At 47.2% G+C, this 27207-nt stretch overlaps 2 protein-coding genes across 2 annotated transcripts in view; one reads left to right on the top strand and one right to left on the bottom strand.

The window, feature by feature from the left end:
• LOC117369933 (homer protein homolog 3-like) overlaps window positions 1-13522 on the bottom strand; it is a 40579-nt gene extending 27057 nt beyond the window's left edge. Inside the window, exons 1-5 of the mRNA XM_055221571.1 lie at window positions 13515-13522; window positions 13287-13413; window positions 10338-10571; window positions 7051-7182; window positions 6307-6414 (exon numbers count right to left, since the gene is read on the bottom strand). Of these exons, the coding sequence (XP_055077546.1) occupies window positions 6307-6414; window positions 7051-7182; window positions 10338-10571; window positions 13287-13413; window positions 13515-13522 (609 nt within the window). The remainder of the gene's footprint in view (window positions 1-6306; window positions 6415-7050; window positions 7183-10337; window positions 10572-13286; window positions 13414-13514) is intronic.
• A 6912-nt stretch (window positions 13523-20434) lies between these two features.
• Window positions 20435-27207, top strand: part of LOC129456224 (probable ATP-dependent RNA helicase DDX49) — a 9583-nt gene continuing 2810 nt past the window's right edge. Inside the window, exon 1 of the mRNA XM_055221570.1 lies at window positions 20435-20481. Coding sequence (XP_055077545.1) covers window positions 20435-20481 — 47 coding nt within the window. The remainder of the gene's footprint in view (window positions 20482-27207) is intronic.

Here is a 27207-nt window from a genome sequence, read left to right as displayed (position 1 = left end):
CAGGAGGCTGTGATCAATCCGCGCGTTCACGGTCCTGCTCGGGAGTTTGAGTTTCGACAAAAAAGTCACTCTCGCCGACTGAAAAACTGTCGGCTAACGCTAGCTAGCTTGTGGGAGTAATTTATGTGCGGAAGACTTTTGTAAGAGCGCAGATCAGCTCACCCGTTGTAGCTCTTTCTGGTCAGATTGTGCTAAAATAAAACTCAGATTAAAGTCTAATTGGAGTACCAAAGCCCCAGACAGAGTAGTGCCTCCAGTTAGCATCACACAGCTGCAAAGTATCAGTTAGATTTGTAAACAACTCCAGGAGATGAAGTGATAAACTAATCCCAGAATCCCGTGCACTTCAGAACATGTTTGTACAGGTCTAAAACTACAGGGTGAGCAGCTTTTACGCAGAATAAGACGTCACGGAGACTTAGGGAGGGCATCTGACACACACAGGGAGGGCATCTGACACACAGGGAGGGCATCTGACACGCAGGGACATTTCAGAACACGTTTGTAGAGTCTAAACTGCAGGGTTAGCAGTTTTGTTGTTGCTAGCTGCGGACAGCACGTTGCTAAAATAACCACGGCCCCTGTGTTTGGCTAAACGTGACTCGTTCGCCGTTTCACAATCAACAACTTCGCCGCGACTAAAACGAGTTCTGTGGGTGAAGTGTCTTGCCCAGCGGCACAAGGGCGGAACATCTACAGACTGAGGTGAGGATTGAACCAGCAAACTTCATATACCGCCGTTCTATATGGGTTTAAGTAGCGCTAGCTCAAAATGTGTGGGTTTTAACCATAGGCTGTTTATATAAATGGACATAGCTAACCCGCTAGCCGCCGCGTTACAAACAGGAAGTGATCACGTGCGCACTTCCTGCTCCATCGTCATTTTTTTGGTCTTTAAATGTTCGTATTAACCGGCTCTACGTGATCCTAGTGTTTTTATTTCGCTATAGTGTCTGTAAATCAAGACATGAACATTAATAACAGACAAATCTCTCCAGCTAGCGTTAGCAACGGGTTTGATTGACAGCGTCGCTAAGCGCTCGCTCCCTGCTAGCCAAACGCTGTGGGTGACGTCGCGCTCTCTGAATCTACTTCTTTATACAGTCAGCGTTTTTAGCGCTCACACGACTTCACTTCATCGTTAAAAACGCCGTGTTCCACTTTGTGATGTCATCAGGTGATACTCCAGGAAGTGTCCACATGCATTCGTTATTTCAGTTTCACTTTGAACCTATCAGCTCTTGTTCGTAGCCTGATTTGAACTGCTCTTAAACCAGGACTGGATGAGTTTTACTTGTTTTTCTTACATTAAACATAAAACGTGAGCTTTTGTTCGGCGTCGGTCCCGTTTTGACCCCGTGACCTCAGCACACCTGAGATTTCATTAAAGCGAACGCCATTCAGACTCTGAGCCCGGCTGCGTTATGTCCCACAGGCTCTATTCAAATTTATAATAACAAAAAAAATATTACACAACTATTAACAGAGCAGCATGAGTTTGAAAGGCTTTTCAGTTCAGAGTGTGGAGGATAAAGACACACTGCGGAACATGTGTGGAAAGACATGAACTCAAAGCAGATACAATGTGTTTGTGTCTATGACACCTTAGTCCTGGTTTAGACCCGGTTCAGTCCCGGTTTAGTCCCGGTTCAGTCCCGGTTTAGTCCCGGTTCAGTCCCGGTTTAGTCCCGGTTCAGTCCCGGTTTAGTCCCGGTTCAGTCCCGGTTCAGTCCCGGTTTAGTCCCGGTTTAGTCCCGGTTTAGTCCCGGTTTAGTCCCGGTTTAGTCCAGGTTTAGTCCAGGTTTAGTCCCGGTTTAGTCCCGGTTTAGTCCCGGTTTAGTCCAGGTGTAGTCCCGGTTTAGTCCCGGTTTAGTCCCGGTTTAGTCCCGGTTTAGTCCAGGTTTAGTCCAGGTTTAGTCCTGGTTTAGTCCTGGTTTAGTCCTGGTTTAGTCCTGGTTTAGTCCAGGTTTAGACCTGGTTTAGTCCAGGTTTAGTCCAGGTTTAGTCCAGGTTTAGTCCAGGTTTAGTCCTGGTTTAGTCCTGGTTTAGTCCAGGTTTAGTCCAGGTTTAGTCCTGGTTTAGTCCTGGTTTAGTCCTGGTTTAGTCCTGGTTTAGTCCTGGTTTAGTCGTTTTTTTCAGAACTGGTCAAGTTTAATGTTTTGGTTTAGATTTTTTGGTTCAGAGACAATTTTTTGTTCAAATTTTCCTCATTTTCAAGTTTATTTATTGAGTTTTAGATTTAAAAAGACGTGAGTAAAACACACAGAACTAACTCTGCTGTTATGAGCTTTATGTAATACCCATGATGCATCAGGCTCACAGGTCAGAGGTCAGAGGTCAGTGTGGTCTGCCCCGGGACAGACAAACTGTCTCTTTACCCCCCTCCTCTTGTTTACAGCCTAAAGAGGTTTTTTTAATATTTTTTACTTGTACAAATCTGTAAATCTGCACATTATTTAACACATTTTTGACATTTTGAGTTTTATGACTTTAAATTATTTTGTAAACTTGACTTTTCAGAGTTTTAATCATGTTCTAGTCTCTAAAAACGACTCAAACACGAATCACTCCAAATACAACTTCAATCGCTTATTTTCAAGACGCCATTTTGTCCATCTACCCCCGTTTTCACCTCCACCTGGACACGCCCCCTGCGCCACGCCCACCGCCACACGCCCACCGCCACACGCCCCCTCTGACACGCCCACCGCCACACGCCCACCGCCACACGCCCCCTCTGACACGCCCACCGCGACAGAACGATCCACAGAGATGAGAACCATAGAGACTCAAGCACAAAATGGCGGATTTAAATCACTGTTTGCAAAAAAAAATAGAAAAAATATGAGCTTTAGTGTCCAGATTATTTATTTTACGGATCATCAGAGTTTATCTAAAGTCGGGGTGATGTGGGCGGAGTCTGGGGGGATGGGGGCGGAGTCTGGGGGGATGGGGGCGGAGTCTGGGGGGTTGGGGGGGGGGGGTCGCCTTCTCGCCCCAGGCCCCCAGTTTTCTGCCAACGGTCCTGCCATAGACTGCAGTTCATTTTGTGTTTTTCCTCTTTTTTCCTCTTAGTTTTGTTCATTTCTTCTCTCCGTCTAAAAAGTGTCCCGTCTTCTCTGACCCGTCCACCCCTCCCCCCGTCTTCTCTGACCCGTCCCCCCCTCCCCCCGTCCCCTCCGTCCTCCGAGAACCTCTCATCCTTCTGCGCTTTATCAAACATTTATTCTCTCCTCCATTATCCTCCTCTTACGCAGCCCTCTCTCCTTTCATCCCCCTCTTCTCCTGACTCTTCCATACCTCCCGCCGGTCTGTTCTTTCCTCTCGTTCCCTTTTCCTCCATTACCCCCCCCCATTATCCTCCTCTCCTCCTCCCTCCCACACCTCCTGGCCTCTCTATCCTCCCGTCCTGATTCTACCTCCACCTCTCTCTTTTATCATCCCCCTCTCCTCTTAACCCTCCCTTCCACATCTCCGGCTCTGTCCCTCCGTCTCCTCCATTATCCCCCTCTCCTCCAGCTCTTTTTTTCTCCTCTTTCATCCCCCTCTTCTCAAAACCCCGTCTACGTCTTCAGCTCTATCCCTCCATTTGTCTCCTTCATCATCCCCCTCTCCTCCAGTTTTCTCTTCCTCCTTTTTTTCCAGCTCTCGCTTTTTATCCCCCGCTTCTCCAGCTCTTTCTCTCTCTCTTTCTCCTCTTTCTCTTCTTTCATCCCCCTCTCTTCTCAAACCCTGTCCACATCTTCAGCTCTATCCCTCCATTTCCTCCATTATCCCTCTCTCCTCCAGCTCTTTCTCTCTCCTCTTTTTCTTCCATCATCCCGCTCTCCTCTCATCCCCGTCCTCTCCTCCACCTCTCTCCTTTCTCTCATCCCCCTCTCCTCTTAACCTTCCCTTCACATCTCCATTTCTATACCTGTCTCCTCCATTATCCCCCGCTCTTCCAGCTCTTTCTCTCTTCTTTCACCCCCCTCTCTTCTCAAACCCCTGTCTACATCTCCAGCTCTATCCCTCCATCTCCTCCATTATCCCCCTCTCCTCTCATCCCCTTCTTCTCCACCTCCCCCCTCCATCATCCCCCTCTCCTCCAACTCTCTCTCATACCTCATCTTTCTCTCTCCTGCCTCCATCATCCCCCTCTTCTCCTGACTCTTCCACACCTCTTGGCCTCTCTATCCTTTCATCCTGACTCTACCTCCACCTCTCCACCTCTCTCTTTTATCATCCCCCTCTCCGCTTAACCCTCCCTCCACACTCCAGTTCTATCCCTCTGTCTTCTCATTATCCCTCTCTCCTCTCATCCCTGTCCACACCTCCAGCTCTCTCCCCTCATCTCCTTCTCCACCTCCCCCCCTCCATCATCCCCCTCTCCTCCTGACTCACCCTCTTTCTCTCTCCCCCCTCCATCATCCCCCGCTCCTCCAGCTCTTTCTCTTTCTGTTCATTTTCTTCCGTCATCCTCATCCACACCTCCAGCTCTCTCTTTTTATCCCCTTCTTCTCCACCTTCCCCCTCCTCCGGTCTCACCCTCCATCCCTCCTCTTTCTCTCTCCTCCCTCCATCATCCCCCTCTCCTCCAACTCTCTCCCTCTCCTCGTATCCTTTCCTGACTCTCTCTCCTCTATCACCCCCCTTTTCTCCTTCTCTCTCTCTATAAACACACATATAAGCGACCCCCCTCTTCTCCAGCACCCCCTCCTCCCTCTCCCCCCCCCCCTCCTCCTCTCTTTCGTCTGATCTGTCCATCTCTAATGCATGAACCCTCCTGCAGGACTTAAGCAGAGGGAGGTCCAGATGTGAGCGGCTAACCTCCCGCGGCTAATGGGTTTTAAATAGAAACAACAGCTCCAGGTTAGCTTTACGTTAGCTTCAGGTTAGCTTTACGTTAGCTTCAGGTTAGCTTTAGCGGTGAAATGACCACGCTACACCAGAGCCGGGGTCGCCAGGTACAAGGTTTTTTCTGTTTTTCCTGCAGAATTGAGCAGCTTTACGCTCTGTCGCAGGTGAAAAACACTGTCCTCGGGTTTGGCCGGAGCCATTTTCCTCGTTAAATGTATTGATTTTCGAATAATCCCAATTATAGTCCTGAATTTCAGTGATAAATCCTGATATCTGAAGCCATCGGTGCTCTGAGGAACTTTTATTTGTGCAAGAGAGACGGGAGAGGGCAATAAATACAGAGCAAAAGACAGCTCTTGTGCGGGTTGGGTCGCTGTAACCGGAGCAGAGACGACCAAAGTTTATGAGAAGAGACGGTGAAATGGACTGAAACGTGCCCAAAATACATGGCATAATATTCACTAAACAGGAGAAAAGCTTGAAATAATAGCGGTAGAATCGTGTTGGCAACTTTACAAAGGGTGTAAGAGGAGGAGTGGGAGGAGGTCGACCGCCCGCGGCTCTGACTTGTTCCTCATTTTCATTAAAACTCCATCGATGTTTGTCGTTTGCTCATGAACAGGATTTTCAAACAGACGAGAAACACGGTGGGACCACAGCTAATGCTACGTCCAGACCGCGGTGTCCAGACCGAGCCAAAGCCCTCAGGTCGGACACTTTTGCGTTTGAGAGCACCCCCAGATCTGCAGGTGGCTCCTTCAGGTCCCCCCCCCCCCCCACGAGGCTCCGTACGATGTGGGACGGAGCTTCTGTTCAGCTGCACCACGACTCTGGATTTGCCTCCAGAGCCACACAGAGCCTGGACTTTTATAAAGCTAATATGAAGTCCTTTTTATTTAGAAAAGCTTATTGTTGATGTTTTTAGCATTTAGCAATTTAGCATTGGCTGAAAGTTCTTGTTTTATTGTAGCACTCTGAGATTTTATTTTATTTTATTTTGATTTGATTTGTTTTTTTAATTTAATTTTTATATTTTATTTTATTTTATTTATTTATTTATTTTATTATTAATTTATTTTATTTTATTTATTTATTTTATTATTAATTTATTTTATTTTTATATTTTATTTTATTTATTTTTTATTATAATTTTTTTTTAAATATTAATTATTGAAACAAAATGATCCGACACAAATTTCACAAAAAGTTCAAAATTTCCGGCTCGTGTGGCGTCGACGCTCAAGACATGGAAACACTGGATTAGCCCGGACGCGCCTCCCGCACCGGCGTGTAAACCCGACGCTCCCGAGTTACACAATCTCATTCCGAACATAAAATATCCTGTGGGTCCAAACTACACAACACTTTCTCACTTTTTCTTGGACATATTTTCACCTCATAATTCAGTACTTTTCTTCTACAAAAAAAAGAAAAAAAAAAAGTTTGCGTGCAGTAGCAGAGTCTGACCTGTGGGGCGGCGAGACAGAGCGCGGGGTTGGACAGTTCATATCTCTCCTGGGACTTTTCTCGAGCCAAACGAGCCGCTTCTTTCAGCTCTCGGAACTGCTCTGCGAACTGACACAAACAAACACACAAAAGTAAACAACACGCAGCAAAGTCTGGAGAGGCCACGTCACCAGCAACTAGCATGCTAATGTGGACTACCTGATTCGATTATATGCAGCGCGCAGCAGACGCAAGAGCCGCTTCTAAAATGTATCTGTTCTGGGGCAAGACGATTCAAAGTCGTCTTCTTTGAGCGTCAAAAATGCTCACTTTGCATTTTTCCTGGGTTGTTGCGTCATAGATAAAAGCTCCGGAGCTCAAAAATGATCAATGGACTCATTCTATGGTCAACAAACGAATGCTCTGTTAGCGTAGCATTCACAGGAGAGATGGGGCTTCAGCTGTTTACGTTCTAAATGTTCATTCCCCTTGCTGACAGCAGAGGGAGCCCCAGCGTCTAAAGGTCTCATTGGAAACAAAGGAGTATTTTTCCATTTTAAGTAAGAAAAAGTTAAATACTTATCCCAAAGTGACCAAAAGGATGTTTAAAAGTGAATTAAAGCCACAAGAATGTATCATATGTGTCCTTTAAGAGACACTGATAATGTAAAATAACCTAATTCTTCACTCAAATGTTGCTTTTTCCTGCACACGCCCCTGGTTCTCCTTAAATGTTTCAGTTTTAAGGATGAAGCTGAGCTCCACCTGCTGCAGCTGCTGCTCGGTGGAGAAGCCCAGTCCGTACACGGTGTTGGCTCGGCTGTCGGCCCACTGCCCAAACTTCTGCGACGTCTTTGTGAAGCTCATGTTTGGAGTGATGGTGCTGTTGATGATCGCCTGGAAACACAGAAGAAGAAGTGAGATTAGAGACAGGACTGAAGCAGGACTGAAACAGGACTGAAGCAGGACTGAAACAAGACAGAAGAAGGACTGAAGAAGGAGTAAACCAGGACTAAACCAGGACTAAAGCAGGACTGAAGCAGGACTGAAGAAGGGCTGAAACAGGACTGAAACAAGACAGAAGAGGGACTGAAGCAGGAGCAAACCAGGACTGAAACAGGACTGAAAAAAGACTGAAGGACTGAAGCAGGGCTAAAGCAAGACTGAAACAAGACTGAAGAAGGACGGAAGCAGGAGTAAACCAGGACTAAACCAGGACTAAAGCAGGACTGAAGCAGGACAGAACCAGGACTAAAAACCAGGACTGAAGCAGGAGTAAACCAGGACTAAACCAGGACTAAAGCAGGACTGAAGCAGGACTGAAAAAAGACTGAAGGACTGAAGCAGGACAGAACCAGGACAGAACCAGGACTAAACCAGGACTAAACCAGGACTAAACCAGGACTAAACCAGGACTAAACCAGGACTAAACCAGGTCTGAAGCAGGACTAAAAACCAGGACTGAAGCAGGACTAAACCAGGACTAAAGAATGACTGAAGCAGGACTGAAGCAGGTTTAGACTCGGACTAAAGCAGGACTAATTCAGGATTACACTAAGGCTAAACCAGGACTAAACCAGGACTAAATCGACACTGAAGCAGGACTAAACCAGGACTAAAGCGATATCTTTGTTAAATTTGGAGTGATGGTGCTGTTGATGATCGAGTACAAGCTGAAACAGGATTTAAACAGGACTGAAGCACGAGCGCACGAACAGCCAAAAGCTTCAGAATTCAGAGTTTCTAAATTGGTGCGGACGAGCGGCTCCTCTTTGTTCGCTCAGTGGAGCAGAGCCGAGGTCTGCAGCTCCCAGTCCATCAGTCCCAGAGCAGCTGTGGCCCCAAACAAACGAATACAACCCCCACACCGGAGCCGAAAGTCAGAGAATCAGTGACACTGAAACGAGTATCGGCACTAGATACTCACCGTTCGATACTAAAAAGAAATGAACCTTTCCTGAATCTGTTTATACTGATGTTGAGCTGAGTCTTTCGTATAAGACACAGTGTTATGATCCAGCTCATGTCGGGTTAGGAACGTAACAAAAAAACAGGATGGAAAAATGGTAAAGTCAGAAGTTATTTAAAGAGCAGAGGTGTAGAAAGTAAACTACACAAAAAACAAAAAGGAAACTAAAAAAATACTTAAACAGAAGGTGCTCGAGAGGGTTTGAACAAAAGAGAAACAAAGGTAAAGTTAAATAAGACACAAAAAGAGTCTAGTACACACCATGGACCACTATGAACCTGCTGGACACTCAGGGATTACACAGACACAGTTTTTATTGTCATCGTGATATCGGTATCGGTATCGAGTCAGTTCCTCAGTATCGAAATCGAGTTTGAAATTTTAGTATCGCGACGACATTATCCCACAGAGAGTAACCGATGAGGGAAAACCTTTATCCCATTACTGCTCGTCATTAGTCAATATGTAATGTGTGTCGAGAAGGCAGAAGGTCGAAGGTTAATGCGACGACCTTTGAACCCACCCGTGACCCCCCAATAACAGACGTAAACAGAACGGCGTAGTTTCTGAACTTTGGCGTTTAGTCCTCGGCAGGAAGAGATGACGAGAGCGGGAAACGTCTGCCCCCGAGACGCTGCTGACGGCGAAGAAGAAGAAGAAGAAGAAGAGGAGGAGGACAGGGTGAGGAGGCTGACTGTTGTGCTGCTGCGGTGAAAGATGAAGACAAAGCTTCTTCTTTCTGAACTTTGGCGTTTAGTCTTCGGCAGGAAGAGACGACGAGAGCAGGAAACATCTGCCCCGAGATGCTGCTGATGGCGAAGAAGAAGAAGAAGAGGAGGAGGACAGGGTGAAGAGGCTGACTGTCGTGCTGCTGCGGTGAAAGACGAAAAGACCAAACTCGACACAAAGCTGCTTCTTCTTCTGTCCTCGTCTTCACTTTGAGCCCTCAGACACAGAGTTAAAATTCTGCCCACCGCTCTGGAACACGAGGCGACACAACAATAACCGCACAAACCGCTTCTGCCAACGCAACAATATAAACACAACGACATAAATACTCCGATCGGCTGATAAACGTTTTATAGCAACAATGGGGCTGTATTTTCTTTCCCTGCTTTTTCCACTTTTTAAAACTATTTTTATTACACAAAACAAATAAATCAAGAACAACAATTCGATATATCCCCCAGATCTTTTCTTTCTTCTCCTGGTTTGATCGTGCTTCAGTCCTCGTTTGAGTCTAGTTCAGGTTTAGTTCCGGGTTTTGTCCCAATCTGGTCCCAAACTGATGATGCTTTTACCTTAGTCCCGCCCACACTGATGACCCGTTTACCCTGGCCCCTCCCACGCCGATGACCCGTTTACCTTGGCCCCTCCCACGCCGACGACCCGTTTACCTTGGCCCCTCCCACACGATGACCCGTTTACCTTGGCCCCTCCCACACGATGACCCGTTTACCTTGGCCCCTCCCACACCAATGACCCGTTTACCCTGGCCCCTCCCACGCCGACGACCCGTTTACCTTGGCCCCTCCCACACGATGACCCGTTTACCTTGGCCCCTCCCACGCCGATGACCCGTTTACCTTGGCCCCTCCCACACTGATGGGCCCTCAAACACCGATGACCCGTTTACCTTGGCCCCTCCCACACTGATGACCCATTTACCCTGGCCCCTCCCACGCCGACGACCCGTTTACCTTGGCCCCTCCCACGTCGATGACCCGTTTACCTTGGCCCCTCCCACATGATGACCTGTTTACCTTGGCCCCTCCCACGTCGATGACCCGTTTACCTTGGCCCCTCCCACGCCGATGACCCGTTTACCTTGGCCCCTCCCACGCCGATGACCCTTTTACCTTGGCCCCTCCCACACTGATCATCTGTTTACCTTGGCCCCTCCCACACCAATGACCCGTTTACGGTGGCCCCTCCCACACCGATGACCCATTTACCTTGGCCCCTCCCACGCCGATGACCCGTTTACCTTGGCCCCTCCCACACCGATGACCCGTTTACCTTGGCCCCTCCCACGCCGATGACCCGTTTACCTTGGCCCCGCCCACGGCAATGACCCGTTTACCTTGGTCCCGCCCACGCTGATGATGCGGTACACGTTCCTGCTGTTGTCGTAGAAGAAGGACACGGTGACGGCGTGTTTGCTCGCTGGCAGCCATTTTCTCTTGGTGCTGGGGTCGATCTGGAACACGTGAGCCCGGGCGCTGAAGATCGGCTGCTCCCTGAAACAAAAGCACGTGTGACTGTTACCACGGCGATCAGACTGTGCGTGGAGCGGGTCTGTGGGGCGGCTCCTTCGGGGTCAGAGGTCGGTTTTGGCTGTTGCTCTGTGTCGTACATCAATCCAGAACATGCTAATGCTAACTGCTAATTGGCTAATCCCGCAGCAGACGGTGGAACCAGGTTTAATCTCAGGGTTTGATGGAATAATTTAATAATAACATACAAGGATATTCTGCATTTAAGAGCTGAGACATGAGTTCTGAGCGCCACGTCCCAGAGAGGCCGTTGGCGTAGATTGGCAGCCATGTTTCTGTCAATGCGTCCCAGGGCAGCTGAGACCACAAATGACTGTATCTCTCTACATTAAAAGAGGTATTTTACTTCTATGTGGTATTAAAGAGGAGGTATTTATTTCTATGGGGTATTAAAGAGGAGGTATTTACTTCTGTGGGGTATTAAAGAGGAGGTATTTACTTCTGTGGGGTATTAAAGAGGAGGTATTTACTTCTATGTGGTATTAAAGAGGAGGTATTTACTTCTGTGGGGTATTAAAGAGGAGGTATTTACTTCTATGTGGTATTAAAGAGGAGGTATTTACTTCTGTGGGGTATTAAAGAGGAGGTATTTACTTCTGTGGGGTATTAAAGAGGAGGTATTTACTTCTACGGGGTATTAAAGAGGAGGTATTTACTACTGTGGGGTATTAAAGAGGAGGTATTTACTTCTATGTTGTATTAAAGAGGAGGTATTTACTTCTGTGGGGTATTAAAGAGGAGGTATTTACTTCTATGTGGTATTAAAGAGGAGGTATTTACTTCTGTGGGGTATTAAAGAGGAGGTATTTACTTCTATGTGGTATTAAAGAGGAGGTATTTACTTCTGTGGGGTATTAAAGAGGAGGTATTTACTTCTGTGGGGTATTAAAGAGGAGGTATTTACTTCTACGGGGTATTAAAGAGGAGGTATTTACTACTGTGGGGTATTAAAGAGGAGGTATTTACTTCTATGTTGTATTAAAGAGGAGGTATTTACTTCTGTCGGGTATTAAAGAGGAGGTATTTACTTCTACGGGGTATTAAAGAGGAGGTATTTACTACTGTGGGGTATTAAAGAGGAGGTATTTACTACTGTGGGGTATTAAAGAGGAGGTATTTACTTCTGTGGGGTATTAAAGAGGAGGTATTTACTTCTGTGGGGTATTAAAGAGGAGGTATTTACTTCTGTGGGGTATTAAAGAGGAGGTATTTACTTCTGTGGGGTATTAAAGAGGAGGTATTTACTTCTGTGGGGTATTAAAGAGGAGGTATTTACTTCTATGTTGTATTAAAGAGGAGGTATTTACTACTGTGGGGTATTAAAGAGGAGGTATTTACTTCTGTGTTGTATTAAAGAGGAGGTATTTACTTCTATGTTGTATTAAATCTATTTTTTATACTTAAATATGCATAAGAAACCGTCGTGTGGGTGACGTGTCGGCTTGACGTGTGGGCGGAGCCTTGTACGGACTCGCACCGTTGACCGTAAGGGTTCATATAGAGCCTGGGAGAGATCACTAGATTACTCAAACATGCGTGGACGACATTTAAAACTTCTTCAGATGTGTTTTTGACGAGGGAATGACGTTAGGACATGGGAGGAAGCGGCGAAAAGTCCATTTTGCGGAACATCTTCTCTTTAATATACGAAATATCACTAGTAATTTCATAATAATGTAAAAATGCCAAGTTAAAGGTCACGTGCGCAGCCGACGCATTCTGCATTCTGACGGTTTCATAAAAATTAGCATCAGTAGCTTTTCCAGTCGTTGAGGCTCCTCATCAGCCCTGATTTGTTTTGATCTCAGTCGCTCTGATGCAGATGAAGGTTAAGTGTTGCGTGCCTGATTTTGCGTGCCTCGGGTGGTACAGTCTAGTGTGCTGTTTACCTCCACGCAGAGAGGAGCGCCACGATTAAGTTTTTTTGTAGTTTAAGACAAGACTTTACGCTCTGTACTTGATTTTTAGCGTCTTAAAAACGTGAAAAACTGAACGATTTTATTTTTACGCAGCGGTTCAAAGTTATTCCTCATTTAACTTTTGCACTCAGAGCGTCCTAATTACTCACCGTGGCGAGTTTATAAGCACTTTTCACGACTTTCAGAGACGAGAGCGGCAGTGAAGCTAACAACAGCTAACATGCTAACCGTACACTTCCTGTTTATCGGACAATAACGCGCTTTGTAATTCGATGCGGACGATACACAGCCGACGTTCACGGTTCAAAGTCGAAACCTGAATTTTACATACACTAAATAAAAAGTCTGTCGTCCAGGTCTGATCCTTCGTAAAAAAAACAACCCAAAAACAACAAAGTTACATCTGTCAACTGGACAAAAAAGTTCGTCCAAGCTGCTTCTTCAGTTCTGGTCAGATTCAGGTTCTGGTCTGAGGGGAGGAGCTAACGACGCTGAAACCGTGAACAGCTTTTGTTTACAGTTTCAGCCTAAATGGGCCTACTGCCTGGCTCTATTGTTCTCTTTGTGTCCTTTGTTTGCTTTGGGTCTGAGGATGGCGTTATAATCCACACATTCATCACATCCAGAATCGATTACTGCAATAGCATCCCATACGGCGCACCCCCAAAAACGCGTAATAAACTGCGACACGTACAAAACTCTGCCGTTCGCCTCCTCACACGCGCCCGTCTGTGCGATTTCGATACTAAAGAACCTCCAAAAACCTCCGCTGGTTCCCCATTTCTCAGCGAATTCAGTTCAAAGTTCTTCTTATCAGTTTCAGAGCTCTCCACAAACCTGGCCCCCTCCTCCTTCACAGATCTGCTCCGTCACCACGCTCCAAACCTCCTGTCCCTCCCCTGTAGGACCAAGCTCCGAACCTGGGGAGAACCTGGGGAGAACCTGAGGAGAACCTGAGGAGAACCTGGGGAGAACCTGGGGAGAACCTGGGGAGACACAGCCTTCTCCACCGCTGCCCCCACCCTCTGGAACACTCCACCACAACAACTCTGAGTCTGCACTGACCTCACCATCTTCAGAAAACACCTGAAGACTCACCTGTTCAAAGCTGCTTTTAATCTTAGCTACTCCTTAAAAAGCCCCGCCCCCTGCTGGGTTCTTTGGGGAACAGCACGCCCCCTTTTGTCCTGCGCCTGTGCGATTCTGGTAACTTTGACTTTGTAACTGAGACACTCGTAGAACTTTCTGTATTTTTGTTTTCTTTACTGTTTTTTTGTGATACTACTCAATCCTTTTAAACCGCAGACTGTGTCCCCGAGCTGCTCTTGCGACGGCCGTTTCTCCAGCGTCACGCCCACTGCACTTTTCACCGACCAGAAATGACGACGCGGCTTGGACGAGCAGCAAAACTACTTCATTCTACAACTTTTTGTCCAGTTGACAGATTTAACTTTGAGTATATAAAAAAGACACGCGCGTTTCTTGTTTTTTTTTCTCACCGTCTGACACGAAATCAGACTAAACTTTGACCGTTTTAGGTCCATTTGGATTAACTAAATGATTTCTATTTGCTAAATGCCAGAATTATGAGATTTTGGCATTACTTTCTTCAAAAAGTCAGAGGTTTTTAAACAATTTGGAAAAGAAATCAGGTACGGGACTTTAAAATTCAGAGCCGCTGACGTGAAAATACGAGATTCAGTTCGCTTGAATGTCAAAAGTCCTCAAAATGTCACTAAACCTGACGCTCAAACCCATGATTTACCCAAACCTCGGGCGTCAAACGGACAGAGGGATGTGTCACCTGTACGAGGACACGCCCCCTGCTGGGACCACAGAAGAATGCGTTTTTCCGAGGGCTCGTTAAAGTCTCAACTGTAGAAAAAAGGCTCGTGTTTCACTGTTGTTTTAGTCATCGTGAGTTACACAAACAGAAGAAAACAGATATGGCCCGAAGGCCGAGAGGAAACACGCGAGGACGGACTCTGCATTCCTCCGCTGTCACAACACACAACACACACAACACACACAAAACACAAGACGCACAACACAGTGAAGTCTGAACCTGCACTTTAAAACATCCATGTTACACTTTTCTCTGATCTAATTAAAAATGTCCTCATTAAAAACAGACCTGGAGTTGTGTTTTTGTTTCATTCTCACACGTTTAACGCACAAACTCTGCAGATTTAGCCCGAGTTCTTCTCTCAAACTGACATCACTCCCGTTCCACCTTGTGATGTCATCGTGTGGCGATACAGGAAGTGCTCCGCTGTGTTTTTAAACTCCACACACCTTCATTTCTAGAATCATTTGGATCATTTCAGTCACGGAGTTGCCGCTTATCTCGACTGAACTAAAAGGTAAAAAGGAGCCGTTCACTTTGAAAACTACCACTTGATGACATCACAAGGTGGAACGTCGCGTTTTGAGGTTTGTAGATGTGACAGACTGATAATAAAGTGCGACTCAAACATGTTGCGAATGAAACAAAACACAACTCCAGGTGTGTTTTTGAGGAGGAAACGGCGTTAGAACACGACTTAAAGCTACAAGAGTCGGTTTGTGTTTTGGTTCCCATGACGATTATCCAACTTGTCCATCACGTCCAATGTTTTTGCAAGAATAAATCAGCATTCCGGTTATTATCAGTAAAAACTATTTGATTCGAGCACATTTACGTTGGATCGTGTTTATGGAATTTTAAATCTTCCACTCAGTTCCTTTAATCTGCTAGCGTCCCGTTGCTGAAATTAGCCGTGCTGCTTTTTTGCGGATTTAACGTGGTTCATTACCGAGTGTTGCCAGCAGGGGGCCCGAGACGCATAAACATAAATAAACCAGCAGAGAGTCGTTTCCGCAGATCAGCAGATTCCATAATGACTCTTTATATGCAAACCCCGGCCTCTTTGCTTCTGCCTGTGCTATTTATGACGACGTTGCCTTGGAAACCGCAGAGACAAACACAATCGTATTAATTGACCTTATAAACACGTTTTTTTTTTAAGTTTATTCTCGTTAATCAAAGGAACTGCTGCGGAATGACTCTCGTTTCTGTTGTTTCCCGCCTCTGGAGCGCGTGGGATTAGACGAGGACTTTGCACAAACACAAAAATACTTCTTCGTCTTAATCACGAGCTCCAGGTCATCGAGGCCGGAAAATTATAATGATCCAACTGAAACAAAAGCTTTAAAGGGGAACAATGGAACTTTTCTGGTGGAGGGGCCGTCGTCTGATTGAGTGTTAAAGCTTCGCCCGAAATGTTCCGCAGACGTTAAACTCCTTTATTTCTTTTTTTCCAGTTGAGGTGTTTTTTTGTGCTTAAAGCTGCACTGTGGAACCTTTTGTCTCCATGGAGATGTTCTTGCTTTAACTAGAAAGTTCAGCAGTAGCGCATTAAACGCCACGAGGAAAACTGACACCGCCAGGCCAAGTTACAGGTCACGTCTGCGGAGAGGCGATTCCATTCACAAGTCAGTTTTTCTTTCTTTTTTTTTCTTTTTTTTGTAATTGAATAAATGTAGATGAATTTAATGCCACACTGCGAAACATTTCAGGTAAAGCAGTAACATCAAGTAGGTGACGGACCTCCTGCCAGAAAAGTTACATAGTGCCCTTTAAAAGTATATATATTGATAAGTTTGTAATGCATAACTGTGGAACTTTCCAGGCACAGCAGTAAGATCTCCACGGAAACAAGCAACTAGGCAGGACAGTCACAAGAAAAGCTACACAGTGCAGCTTTAAAAGAGGCTTTTTATGCTAAGTTGACTGTGACACGCCCACTCTGACACGCCCACTCTGACACGCCCACTCTGACACGCCCACTCTGACACGCCCACTCTGACACGCCCACTCTGACACGCCCACTCTGACACGCCCACTCTGACGTCCACGCGCAAAATGTGTAAATTATAACAGAATGATTGTGTCAGAGATGAGAACCATAGAGACACAAACACTATACGGCCGATTTAAGTTTCTGTGACAGTTTCGATTTTCAGCTAAAGTGACGTTTGATGGACAAAAGAACCACAGTCAGGCTCAGTTAGCGGCGCAATATCCCATGAATCTGAGTAAGTGTGTTTTAATGAGCAGAGCAAATAGAGTTCATTATCTCCACCGCCTGACGGAGGAGCGGCAGAGTCTGATTAAACGAGCGAACGAGCGCGTATGTGGGTCAGCGCCGCCTGTACGAGCGCTTGTGCTGGGATTAGCGCAGAACAGTAGATCTGCATAAAGGACAATAGTTAGCATTGTTTCTGCAGATTACAGGAAACAAAAGATGAGAACTGGAGCCAGAGAAAGGGATGAAGGAGAAGGTACAGGAGAGTGTGAGGTACAGGAAAGTGTGAGGACCAGGAGAGTGTGAGGACCAGGAGAGTGTGAGGACCAGGAGTGTGTGAGGACCAGGAGTGTGTGAGGTACAGGAGTGTGTGAGGTACAGGAGTGTGTGAGGAACAGGAGAGTGTGAGGTACATGAGTGTGTGAGGTACATGAGTGTGTGAGGTACATGAGTGTGTGAGGTACAGGAGAGTGTGAGGTACATGAGTGTGTGAGGTACATGAGTGTGTGAGGTACATGAGTGTGTGAGGTACAGGAGAGTGTGAGGTACATGAGTGTGTGAGGTACAGGAGTGTGTGAGGTACAGGAGAGTGTGAGGACCAGGAGAGTGTGAGGTACAGGAGTGTGTGAGGTACAGGAGTGTGTGAGGTACAGGAGAGTGTGAGGACCAGGAGAGTGTGAGGTACATGAGTGTGTGAGGTACAGGAGTGTGTGAGGTACATGAGTGTGTGAGGTACAGGAGAGTGTGAGGTACATGAGTGTGTGAGGTACAGGAGTGTGTGAGGTACAGGAGAGTGTGAGGACCAGGAGAGTGTGAGGTACAGGAGTGTGTGAGGTACAGGAGTGTGTGAGGTACAGGAGAGTGTGAGGACCAGGAGAGTGTGAGGTACATGAGTGTGTGAGGTACAGGAGAGTGTGAGGACCAGGAGAGTGTAAGGTACATGAGAGTATGAGGACCAGGAGTGTGTGAGGTACAGGAGAGTGTGAGGACCAGGAGTGTGTGAGGACGAGGAGAGTGTGAGGACCAGGAGAGTGTGAGGACCAGGAGAGTGTGAGGACCAGGAGAGTGTGAGGTACAGGAGAGTGTGAGGACCAGGAGAGTGTGAGGACCAGGAGAGTGTGAGGACCAGGAGAGTGTGAGGTACAGGAGAGTGTGAGGACCAGGAGAGTGTGAGGACCAGGAGAGTGTGAGGACCAGGAGAGTGTGAGGTACAGGAAAGTGTGAGGACCAGGAGAGTGTGAGGACCAGGAGAGTGTGAGGACCAGGAGTGTGTGAGGACCAGGAGTGTGTGAGGTACAGGAGTGTGTGAGGTACAGGAGTGTGTGAGGAACAGGAGAGTGTGAGGTACATGAGTGTGTGAGGTACATGAGTGTGTGAGGTACATGAGTGTGTGAGGTACAGGAGAGTGTGAGGTACATGAGTGTGTGAGGTACATGAGTGTGTGAGGTACATGAGTGTGTGAGGTACAGGAGAGTGTGAGGTACATGAGTGTGTGAGGTACAGGAGTGTGTGAGGTACAGGAGAGTGTGAGGACCAGGAGAGTGTGAGGTACAGGAGTGTGTGAGGTACAGGAGTGTGTGAGGTACAGGAGAGTGTGAGGACCAGGAGAGTGTGAGGTACATGAGTGTGTGAGGTACAGGAGAGTGTGAGGACCAGGAGAGTGTAAGGTACATGAGAGTATGAGGACCAGGAGTGTGTGAGGTACAGGAGAGTGTGAGGACCAGGAGTGTGTGAGGACGAGGAGAGTGTGAGGACCAGGAGAGTGTGAGGACCAGGAGAGTGTGAGGACCAGGAGAGTGTGAGGTACAGGAGAGTGTGAGGACCAGGAGAGTGTGAGGACCAGGAGAGTGTGAGGACCAGGAGAGTGTGAGGTACAGGAGAGTGTGAGGACCAGGAGAGTGTGAGGACCAGGAGAGTGTGAGGACCAGGAGAGTGTGAGGTACAGGAGAGTGTGAGGACCAGGAGAGTGTGAGGTACAGGAGAGTGTGAGGACCAGGAGAGTGTGAGGACCAGGAGAGTGTGAGGTACAGGAGAGTGTGAGGACCAGGAGAGTGTGAGGACCAGGAGAGTGTGAGGACCAGGAGAGTGTGAGGACCAGGAGAGTGTGAGGTACAGGAGAGTGTGAGGACCAGGAGAGTGTGAGGTACAGGAGAGTGTGAGGACCAGGAGAGTGTGAGGTACAGGAGAGTGTGAGGACCAGGAGAGTGTGAGGACCAGGAGAGTGTGAGGTACAGGAGAGTGTGAGGTACAGGAGAGTGTGAGGACCAGGGCAGAACTCTGAAGAATTTTCAAGGAAGAATTATCCCTGTCTCAGTCTGGATTAGAACCAGGAAATCTGAGGTATAAATTTGGTCCCCCTTTGTTCCTCTGTTAGCCCTCCTTTAGTCCTGGTTCAGTTCAAATTCAGTCCTGGTTTAGTCCCGGTTTAGTCCCGGTTTAGTCCCGGTTTAGTCCTGGTTCAGTCCTGGTTTAGTCCTGGTTTAGTCCTGGTTTAGTCCTGGTTTAGTCCCGGTTTAGTCCCGGTTTAGTCCCGGTTTAGTCCCGGTTCAGTCCTGGTTTAGTCCTGGTTTAGTCCTGGTTTAGCCCTGGTTTAGCCCTGGTTTAATCCCAGTTTAGTCCCGGTTTAGCCCTGGTTCAGTCCTGGTTTAGTCCTGGTTCAATCCTGGTCTAGTCCGGGTTTAGTCCTGGTTCAGTCCTGGTCTAGTCCTGGTTCAATCCTGGTCTAGTCCTGGTTCAGTCCTGGTTCAGTCTTTGTTTAGTCCTGGTTCAGTCCTGGTTTAGTCCTGGTTTAGTCCTGGTCTAGTCCTGGTTCAGTCCTGGTTCAGTCCTGGTTCAGTCCTGGTCTAGTCCTGGTCTAGTCCTGGTCTAGTCCTGGTCTAGTCCTGGTTCAGTCCTGGTTCAGTCCTGGTCTAGTCCTGGTTTAGTCTCGGTTTAGTCCTGGTTTAGTCCTGGTTTAGTCCTGGTTTAGTCCTGGTTTAGTCTCGGTTTAGTCCTGGTTTAGTCCTGGTTTAGTCCTGGTTTAGTCCTGGTCTAGTCCTGGTCTAGTCCTGGTCTAGTCCTGGTTCAGTCCTGTTTTAGTCCTGGTTCAGTCCTGGTTTAGTCCTGGTTCAGTCCTGGTTTAGTCCTGGTTTAGTCCTGGTTTAGTCCTGGTTTAGTCCTAAACTTGCTGAATCATGGTTTCAGTTTTAAATGACTTTTCTTCATATTGAGCTTCATAAACTTGTCATTAGCTTCTATGCTAACGGCTAAAACATGACCCGTCTGTGCTGGTTAGCGACAGCAGCGCGATTCAGCCCAGAGTCGTCAAATTTACCACAAACCAAAGTATTAAAACATGTGTGCGCTCCAAAAACATGACTCCTCCTACCACAAAGACTCAAACTTTGTATTTTATAAAGTTACACGACATAATTTTCATCATTTTTACATCAACTGTGCAGTTTAAAAACCTCGACGCTTTGTCTCCGGAGGAAGTTCACACAGAGAGTAAAAAAATAAACACGAGTTACTACCAAACTGATGTGGAGTCACTTTGAAGCTCCTTTGACAGAGCGAGAGCCGCCACACGCTTCCTGGATCGCTCTGATGAATCTCTTCCGGGTCAGAGGTCACGTCCGCTCGCGTGCACTCACATGTGACTCAAAACAAAGCTAAACGCGGCGTATCGGGCTGGAGGGAGGGCATCTGACACACGGGTACGCTTCAGAACATGTTTGAATCGCCGTTTGTTTGTTTTTTTTCGATTAGCGAACTGCTCCGGCTCATGACGCACATCCTGCCGGGCGTTCGATTTCGCGTTTGTTTCAAAATGGAGCCTGACGTTGGATTTTCAGACGCTCGTATTTCACGTTTTGCGACTTCAAATCGTGTAGAAAAGAAACTCGCAAAAAGTATTTCAGCCCCGAGAGCCACGAACGAATGCCAGGGGACGACAAGGACACGCCCCCCCGCTGTCGACCAGACGAGTGAGGGAGCTAACATGCTAACGGCTAACACACACGCTAACGCAACATCTGTCTCCGAAGTATCGCTAAATAAACAGGTCGAAACTGCAATTTGAGTTAGCACGATTATCACTAACGCTAACATGGATAAATATAATGCGTCAGATGCCCTCCCCGTGTGTCAGATGCCCTCCCTGTGTGTCAGATGCCCTCCCCGTGTGTCAGATGCCCTCCCCTGACGTTCTCTGAGTGGTTTACGTCCCGCGCGCTGAACAGAATCGTAACTTTAAACCGTAAATCACAAATCGAATCGAAATCCCGGCACTTTTCACGAAACTCGCAGTAACATTTTGAAAAAAGCGACGGAGCAGCGACGTTTTGAGCCTCGTTTGAGCTGCTCCGCCCGCCCGTGTGAGGAGAGCGAGCGTCGCCGCCGTTTTACGTAAATAATTTGAAACTAAAACGAGAAAAAAAACATGGGAAAAAATCTCCTCCTCCCTCTCTCCTCATCTCATTACTCGCCTCCTCCTCCCTCCTTCTCTTGTCCTCTCCTGTGTCTCTCTCTTTACTTCCTCCCCCTCTCCTCTCTCTCTCTACTCTCCTCTTCCTCTATTGCCCTCCGTCCTCGTCTCTCCTTTCCTCTCTCCCTCTTGTCCTCTCCTCTATCCCGCTCTCTCTCTCTTCTTCCACCTTTTTCTCTCTCTCTCCGCCGTCATGCTTTCTCCTCTCTCCTCTCTCTTGTCCTCTGTCGTTCTCTCTCCTTCTCTCCCTCCTGTCTTTTCCTCTCCTCTATCCTGCTCTGCTCTTCTTTTCCCCCCTTTTCCCTCTCTCTTATTCTATTTTGTTCTGCTCCTCCTCCTCCCCCTCCTCCCCTCTCCTCCTCTTCCACTCTTCCCCTGTCCTCCTCTTCCACCCTTTCCCTCTCTTCTTCTCTCCTCCTCCTCCACTCTTCTTCTCTCCTCCTCTTCCACCCCCCTCTCCTCCTCTTCCACTCTTCCCCTGTCCTCCTCCTCTCTTCTTCTCTCCTCCTCCTCCACTCTTCTCTCCTCCTCCTCCACCCTTCCCCTCTCCTTCTCCTCCACTCTTCTTCTCTCCTCCTCTTCTACCCTTCCCCTCTCCTCCTCTTCTGATCTCTCTCTCTTTCCTCTCTCTTCTTTCAGGAGGATAAAGGGCTGATCTCTCTCTCTCTCTCTTTCCCCTCTCTCCGTTCAGGGGGACACAGGGCTGATCTCTCTCTCTCTCTCTCTCTCTCTTTCCTCTCTCTCCGTTCAGGGGGACACAGAGCTGATCTCTCTCTCTCTCTCTTTCCTCTCTCTTCTTTCAGGGGGACACAGGGCTCATCTCTCTCTCTCTTTTCTCTCTGATCCCTCCATCTGCTCGCACAGATTGGCGTCTCACTCCAGAGTCTCTAAAGCGCCTGATGCCCTGCCAGACCTGACACAGCACAAACAAAAACGCGACGTTTTAGAGTCGGGGCTTTTAGGGATGAACTATTTTGGACCGAAACGTGGACAAGGACACGCGGGGAGGGCATCTGATCTTAATATGACTCCATTCCAAAGCTCAAAACGCTCCGTTCCACCTTGTGATGTCATCGAGTGGTAGTTTTCAAGCTCCTTTTACCTTTAGTTCAGTCGAGATAAGAGACAACTCCAGATTCACTGAAATGATCCAAATGATTCGAGTAAAGAAAGAGAGGAAAGAAAGAGTGATGAGAGAGAGAGAGGGAGGAGAGAAAAAGAAAAAGAGAGAGAAAAAAGGGAGATGGAGAAAGAGATAGAGAGGGAGAAAGGGAGATGGAGGAGGAAAGAGGGAGACAGATGGAAGGGGACAAAGAAGAGGGAGAAAGGGAAAAGAAGGGATAGAAGAAGAAAAAGGAGGGGTAGTTAAAAAAGAAAGAGAAGGAAGAAAGTGGTGAATAAAACAGGAAAAAAGACAGGGAGGATAGAAAGAAAATCCAGGTCTGAAATGATCCAAATGATTTGAGTGAAGAAAGAGAGGAAAGAAAGAGTGATGAGAGAGAGAGAGGGAGGAGAGAAAAAAGAGAGAGAAAAAAGGGAGATGGAGAAAGAGATAGAGAGGGAGAAAGGGAGATAGAGGAGGAAAGAGGGAGAGAGATGGAAGGGGACAAAGAAGAGGGAGAAAGGGAAAAGAAGGGACAGAAGAAGAAAAAGGAGGGGTAGTTAAAAAAGAGAAGGAAGAAAGTAGGTAATAAAACAGGAAAAAAGACGGAGGACAGAAAGAAAATCCAGGTCTGAAATGATCCAAATGATTCTAGAAACGAAGGCGTGTGGAGTTTAAAAACACAGTGGAGCACTTCCTGTATGGCCACACGATGACATCACCAGGTGGAACGGAGCGTTTTCAGTTTGAGAGAAGAACTCGGCCCTAAATCCGCAGGGTTTTTGGAGTTTATGTAACGCAGACTTGATGTGATTTCTGAGTTGAGTAAGTCTGGCTCTCTTAATCCTTCACCGGGGGCCGCGTCTGGCTCAGAATGAGAGCGAGGAGAACGTGCAACGGCGGCGGTAAACAGCCGACGGGAGGAAACAGCGAGACGAGGCATCAGGTTTAAAACACGCGGATTTTTACCGTCTTAAAACCACGAAAAAAACAACAGAACTGGCTCATTTTTAATAGTTTGCAGTTGAAATCGATGAGTTTTTGAGCACTTTTCACAACTTTAAGCATTAACAACTAGCATGCTAACTGCACACTACCTGATAACTGGGCGCGGACAGTACGCAGTGGACTTATTTTGACCTTACGAGAAGCTTATACGATATATATCTGAACCGGAGGAAGATTCATTCGTTAATCGATACATGGAGGAGGAAAAAAAGGCGTACCGTCCCTTTAAGAGGCCGGAGAAATACGACACGAGTCACGGGTTCAAATCTCGCTCCAAGTTTACCGTCGTCGTGTCACTGGGCAACACGGAAAGTAACGTAACGTAGAACTAAAACGCTATCGAATGCCCGTCGACTTCCGCGGAGCTCAAAAACGCTCCGTTCCACCTCGTGATGTCATCAAGTGGTAGTTTCCAAAGCGAACACGCTCCTTTTTTACCTTCAGTCCGGTCGAGATTCGGCAACTCCAGATTCGCCGAAATGATCCAAACGTTTTTATCGAAATGAAGGCGTGTGCGTGCGGAGTTTAAAAACACGGCGGAGCACTTCCTGTATCGCCACACGATGACATCACCAGGTGGAACGGGGCGATTTCGGTTTGAGACGGGAACTTGGCGTAAATCTGTTTGTTTTGTGCGTTAAACGTGCGCGACTGTCCCTTTAAATGAAGAACTACTACAAATATGACCTAATATTTCAAACAACGATAAAAATCTATAAAAAATAAATCATTTAAATCTCACTGTTGTCGTGCCACTGGGCAAGACACTTGACCCAAAATGTCCGTCTGAATAAAGCGCACGGAGATTCGGAGATGCCCCCACAGATGCACCGCGACCTTTTAAGTCTAACCTATAAATGCCAACGCTGCAGCTGCACTCGCCGTCCAATTTAAAGCTGCACCGTGGAACTTTCCCGCTGGAGGCTCTGCTGTTATATGTCAGATATTTTCAGCGCGACGGCATTTTAAAGAGGTCGTGTTTGTGTTTTAAAGATCTGCGTTCAGACCTGGAGTTGTGTTGTTTTTGTTTCATTCGCTCATGTTTAACAGATTTAGGCTGAGGAAACGCTCTGTTCCACCTGGTGATGTCATCGTGTGGTGATACAGGAAGTGCTCCGCTGTGTTTTTAAACTCCACGCGCCTTCATTTATAGAATCGTTTGGATCATTTCCGTTGTGTAGTTGCCGCTTTATTTCTACTGAACTAAAGGTAAAAAGGAGCCGCTAACGTGAAAACTCCCACTTCATGACATCACGAGGTGGAACGGGTTGGAACAGATTTTTCTTGAATGAATAAATGAATGGATAAAATAAAATAAAATAAAAAAAATAATAAAATAAAAAATAAAATAAAATAAAATAAAAAGTAAAATAAAATAAAAAATAAAAAAATAAAATAAAAAGTAAAATAAAATAAAAAATAAAAAAATAAAATAAAAAGTAAAATAAAATAAAATAAAAAATAAAATAAAAAGTAAAATAAAATAAAAAATAAAAAATAAAAAAATAAAATAAAATAAAAAATAAAATAAAAAATAAATACTGATAATAGTAAAATAAATACTGACATTATGAGATAAACTAATGATCCATTTTAACAACTAAAAGGAGCTATTAACTTACTCCCACTTCATGACATCACAAGGTGGAACGTCGCATTTTGAGCTTTGGAGATGTGACAGACTAATAATAAATTAAACAAAACACAACTCCAGGTCTGTTTTCGAGGAGGAAACGACATTAGAACACGACTTAACGCTACAAGAGTCAGTTCTGCGTGACACGGGGACCAAAGCTAAAAATACACATGACCCTGTGACGTCATCCGTTTGTCTCCATGGCGATAGATACGTTTAATGCCGTACTACGAAACAGTCCAGACAAAGCGTCGACGAGCAGAAAAAACCCGAAAAGAAACGGAGTAATAGTGAGCCGTTTGTGGTTGAAACGGTTCTTTTGGTGGTGCGTTCAGGTTCTGCGGGAAAATGAGAAAAGATCGACTTAAAAATCCATTGTCCACTTGAGTTAAATCAGAAACTCGATAGAAAAACAGAGAAAATCCAGCGAGGTCGTCTGAGGAAGAAGAAAACAGAAGAGAAGAAGAAAACAGCGGCGGGTCGGGGCCAGAGACGAGCACGAAGACGAGTGCAAGTGAACGCACCGCCGAAACGATGGAGGTGGATCGTTACGTTACAATCTGCACATTTTAAATCACAATATTCATCTGAAACGACTCAGAGAAAACGAGGGACGGACGCCTCAGAAAAGTCAACGAGAAGGAGAAAAAAAAGTTGAAAAAAGATGAAATTTGGCACAGTTATTCTTTACGTGGCCCTGAGCAAAAACTGTACGGAGACGACGCCCTGTGTCAACGGGACGGCGGCCATTTTGAATCACAGGACAAGATCGAGATTATTTGTCAATCTGCAGATTTTCACAAACTTGTTGTAGGTTTTTTTTAATCTGAGGGACCTAAAACTGAGGCAGAATCATCAGGACATCTCTCCATGTTCCCTCCACGTTCCCTCTGTGTTCTCTCCATGTTCCCTCCGTGTTCTCTCCATGTTCTCCCCACATTCTCTCTGTGTTCCCTCCACGTTCTCTCCTTGTTCTCTCTGTGTTCTCTCCATGTTCTCACCATGTTCCCTCCGTATTCTCCCCATGTTCCCTCCATCTTCTCCCTACATTCCCTCCTCATTCTCTCCATGTTCCCTCCGTGTTCTCCCCATGTTGCCTCCGTGTTCTCTCCACATTCTCTCCGTGTTCCCTCCATGTTCCCTCCATGTTCTCCCTACATTCCCTCCATCTTCCCTCCACATTCTCCCCATGTTCTCTCCGTGTTCTCTGCATGTTCCCTCCATGTTCTCCCCACATTCTCTGTGTTCCCTCCATGTTCTCCCTACAATCTCCCCATGTTCCCTCCATGTTCCCTCCTCAGACCTGGATGCTCTTGTTTGTTTGTCCCAGTTAGTCTAAAGTTAGCCGCGCTCTGAAGTGTGCTAAGTGTTTGAACACACGTTGGCCTGTGTCTCTAGGGGGCGCTCTCCTCTCAAACAGGAAACAGACCACAGACTTTCTCTTTGTTCCTCCTGGACCAGGCTAAAGCTGGTTTTCCGGTGACCTCTGACCTCTGGATGGTGCATGGACACATTCTTCACCGAGACTGAAATCCTGATGGACGCGACACAACAACAGCGGCTCACACACACGGCTCACACACACGGCTCACACACACACACGGCTCACACACACACGGCTCACACACACATACGGCTCACACACACATACGGCTCACACACACACGGCTCACACATACGGCTCACACACACACACAGCTCATACATACGGCTCACACACACACGGCTCACACACACAGCTCATACACGGCTCACACACACGGCTCACACACACGCGGCTCACACACACGCGGCTCACACACACGCGGCTCACACACACAGCTCATACACGGCTCACACACACGCGGCTCACACACGCGGCTCACACACGCGGCTCACACACGCGGCTCACACACGCGGCTCACACACACACGGCTCACACACACACACGGCTCACACACACGGCTCACACACACGGCTCACACACACGGCTCACACACACGGCTCACACACACGGCTCACACACACGGCTCACACACACACACGGCTCACACACACACGGCTCACACACATGGCTCACACATACGGCTCACACACACACACAGCTCATACATACGGCTCACACACACACGGCTCACACACACAGCTCATACACGGCTCACACACACGGCTCACACACACACGGCTCACACACACGCGGCTCACACACATGCGGCTCACACACACAGCTCATACACGGCTCACACACACGGCTCACACACGCGGCTCACACACGCGGCTCACACACGCGGCTCACACACGCGGCTCACACACGCGGCTCACACACGCGGCTCACACACGCGGCTCACACACGCGGCTCACACACACACACGGCTCACACACGGCTCACACACACACACGGCTCACACACACACACGGCTCACACACACTGGGCTCACAAGCGGCTCACACACACGGCTCACACACACGGCTCACACACACACGGCTCACACACACGGCCC

The sequence above is a fragment of the Periophthalmus magnuspinnatus genome, chromosome 4 (assembly GCF_009829125.3).
Source record: "Periophthalmus magnuspinnatus isolate fPerMag1 chromosome 4, fPerMag1.2.pri, whole genome shotgun sequence".
Classification (NCBI taxonomy): domain Eukaryota; kingdom Metazoa; phylum Chordata; class Actinopteri; order Gobiiformes; family Gobiidae; genus Periophthalmus; species Periophthalmus magnuspinnatus.
This window is presented reverse-complemented; position numbering and strand designations above follow the sequence as displayed.